The following is a 2094-nucleotide window of genomic DNA, read 5'->3' as shown; positions in this document are numbered from 1 at the left end:
GCCGTCATCCCTCTGGAGAAAAAACTAAATCCTGTGAAAAGAAAACCAAACCCAAGCAGACTAACAGTCCAAGGAGTCTAGTTTAAACACAGGAAGGGAAGCTCGCCCTCCAGACCAGTTACAGGAAAGAGGCCGGGTTCGACTCCCGGCCAAGCGCTCGTCAGCGGCAAGGCAGCAGCTCAGGCTTGGGCTGTGGGGGGCGAGTCCTTTGTCACCCTCAGCCCGGGACTGAGCCCAGGGGCTGGGTAGAGCAGACTGCGGTGCGCCGTTTACAGGTCGGAGTCGCAGGGCAGCGAGCTGTGGTAGGGCCTGGTGGTGTGCGAGGAGGCGCCGTGGGACTCGGCGGCCGCCTCCCCGCCGAGCACGTCCACCGGGTTGGTGTAGGCCTTGGGCGGCGGCCGCGGCATGCGGAAGCCGACCTCGCGCTTGCTGGCGGCGCCCCGAGGCCGGTTCTGGCCGTCAGGGTAATACTTGATGGCGGGCGTGAGGGCCGGCTCGGGCCAGTCGACGGACACGGTGCTGATGCTGCTGCGGCGCGGGTAGGCGCCGGACGCCTTGCGGCGGCGACGGCAGCGCTCCTCGCACCAGGGCGCGAAGCTGAGCCCCAGCGAGAAGCCGCCCAGCAGCAGCAGGCAGCTGCCCAGGTAGCCCAGCACCAGGCTGTAGCTGACGTGCACCGTGACCGGGCTGGCCGGCGCGGGCAGCACGTCGCGGTCCCGCAAGAAGTGGCTGTACCAGGAGACGGGGATGAGGCTGCAGAGGCCCGCGGCGAAGAGCACGAGGCCCGAGAGGCCGGCCAGCACGAAGTGGGGCTTGTCCCGCCAGCAGCGCACTCCGAGCGACGCCAGCAGCAGCCCCAGGGCCGTGGTGGCCAGCGATGTGACCATGAGGCCCCGCGCCACGAGCACGGGCTCGGCCGTGAAGTAGTTCCACTCGTCCGGCTGGCCGCACTCACGCTCGCGGCTGCTCTGCTCGCGGCACATGTCCCACAGGCCCTGGTATAGCACCACGTCCACCGGCTGGTCCAGGAAACCCTTCACCAGCCGCCAGCCGGGCGCCAGCGTGCTGACCAGGTTGAGCAGCAGGGCGCAGGGCGCCAGCACCATGCCCACCGTCATCACCACCGGCGTCCGCATCCCGCCCGACGGCGCAGCGGCTGCGTTCTCCGCGGCCGCGGCCTCAGAGCTCGGTCCGCGCGCTCCTGCGCGCACGGAGAGCGCGGGTCCCCGAAGTCAGCACGGGCGCCGCAGCCCGCGGGTCCTGCGCCCTGCTCGCTCCCAGCCGCTCTTTGTTTCCCGCGCGGCGGCCGGGTCTCCACTCTAGGGTTCGCCCCTTGTTCCCTCCTGGCGTCCCGGCCGCTCCGCCCTGCTGCCGTCTCTAATCGAAACCAGCTCGTGGACGGGTCAAACCGAAACCGCAGGCCGGACCGAAACCGCGGGGCGAGGTGCGTGCGCCCGGAGGCGGCTGCCGCGGCCAAACCCGCCCCGGCTGGGAGGGGCCGGAGGTGAGAGGAGGAAGCGGCGGCCCTCGCGCGCCGCCATCTACGGGTCCGGCCTCCGCGCGCCAGCACCCCACCCCGCCCGGCCGGGGCAGCTCCCGGACAGAGCAAAGGTCGCGACGCCCTGGCTCCTCCGCAACTCCGCAACTCCGCGCCTCCGGGGGGTCGGGCCGGCCGGGCGGGGAAGGAAAGGGGCGGCACGCGCGCACGGCCGCAAGTGCCTCGGACGCTGCCCAGCTCCCTGCTTCTCGGCCAATCACCGCCCCGAAAGTGTTTCTCCTGGCCTGTCCGTTGGCCCGGCGGACTTCATCTCTCCTTGCTGCACTCCCGCAGCGACTCAGCGGGGATCCGATAGCCCCTAAACGGTTTGCGTGGCTGACTTGCAGCAACTCTCGGCGGTGTGGGCGATGCCGAGCGCTCCCCGCACTGCCTGGGATCCGCTGGGCAGGTGTGCTCGGTGCTTCAGCCGGATGGCTGGAAGGTCCACGCGGTAGAGAACCAAGTCCCAAAATGTTGCACTTGTTTAATTTAATAAAACCTTGCTTTTTTGCTTAACAAAGGCTCCCTTGTTTAATTTCCTTATACACCGGATTATG

General features: G+C 68.9%; 1 protein-coding gene across 1 annotated transcript; it reads right to left on the bottom strand.

The window, feature by feature from the left end:
- Positions 1-269: 269 nt before the first annotated feature.
- On the bottom strand, positions 270-1136 carry CLDN23 (claudin 23). Its single transcript, XM_004382796.1, has one exon. It carries the CDS (start codon positions 1134-1136, stop codon positions 270-272), a length of 867 nt encoding a protein of 288 aa, XP_004382853.1.
- Between the last annotated feature and the right edge of the window lie 958 nt (positions 1137-2094).

The sequence above is a fragment of the Trichechus manatus genome, unplaced genomic scaffold, assembly GCF_000243295.1.
Source record: "Trichechus manatus latirostris isolate Lorelei unplaced genomic scaffold, TriManLat1.0 scaffold00099, whole genome shotgun sequence".
Lineage (NCBI taxonomy): Eukaryota > Metazoa > Chordata > Mammalia > Sirenia > Trichechidae > Trichechus > Trichechus manatus.
This window is presented reverse-complemented; position numbering and strand designations above follow the sequence as displayed.

Coding starts and splice junctions, on each gene's coding strand:
- CLDN23 (XM_004382796.1), bottom strand. CDS start 1,136: ATGCGGACGCCGGTGGTGATGACGGTGGGCATGGTGCTGGCGCCCTGC.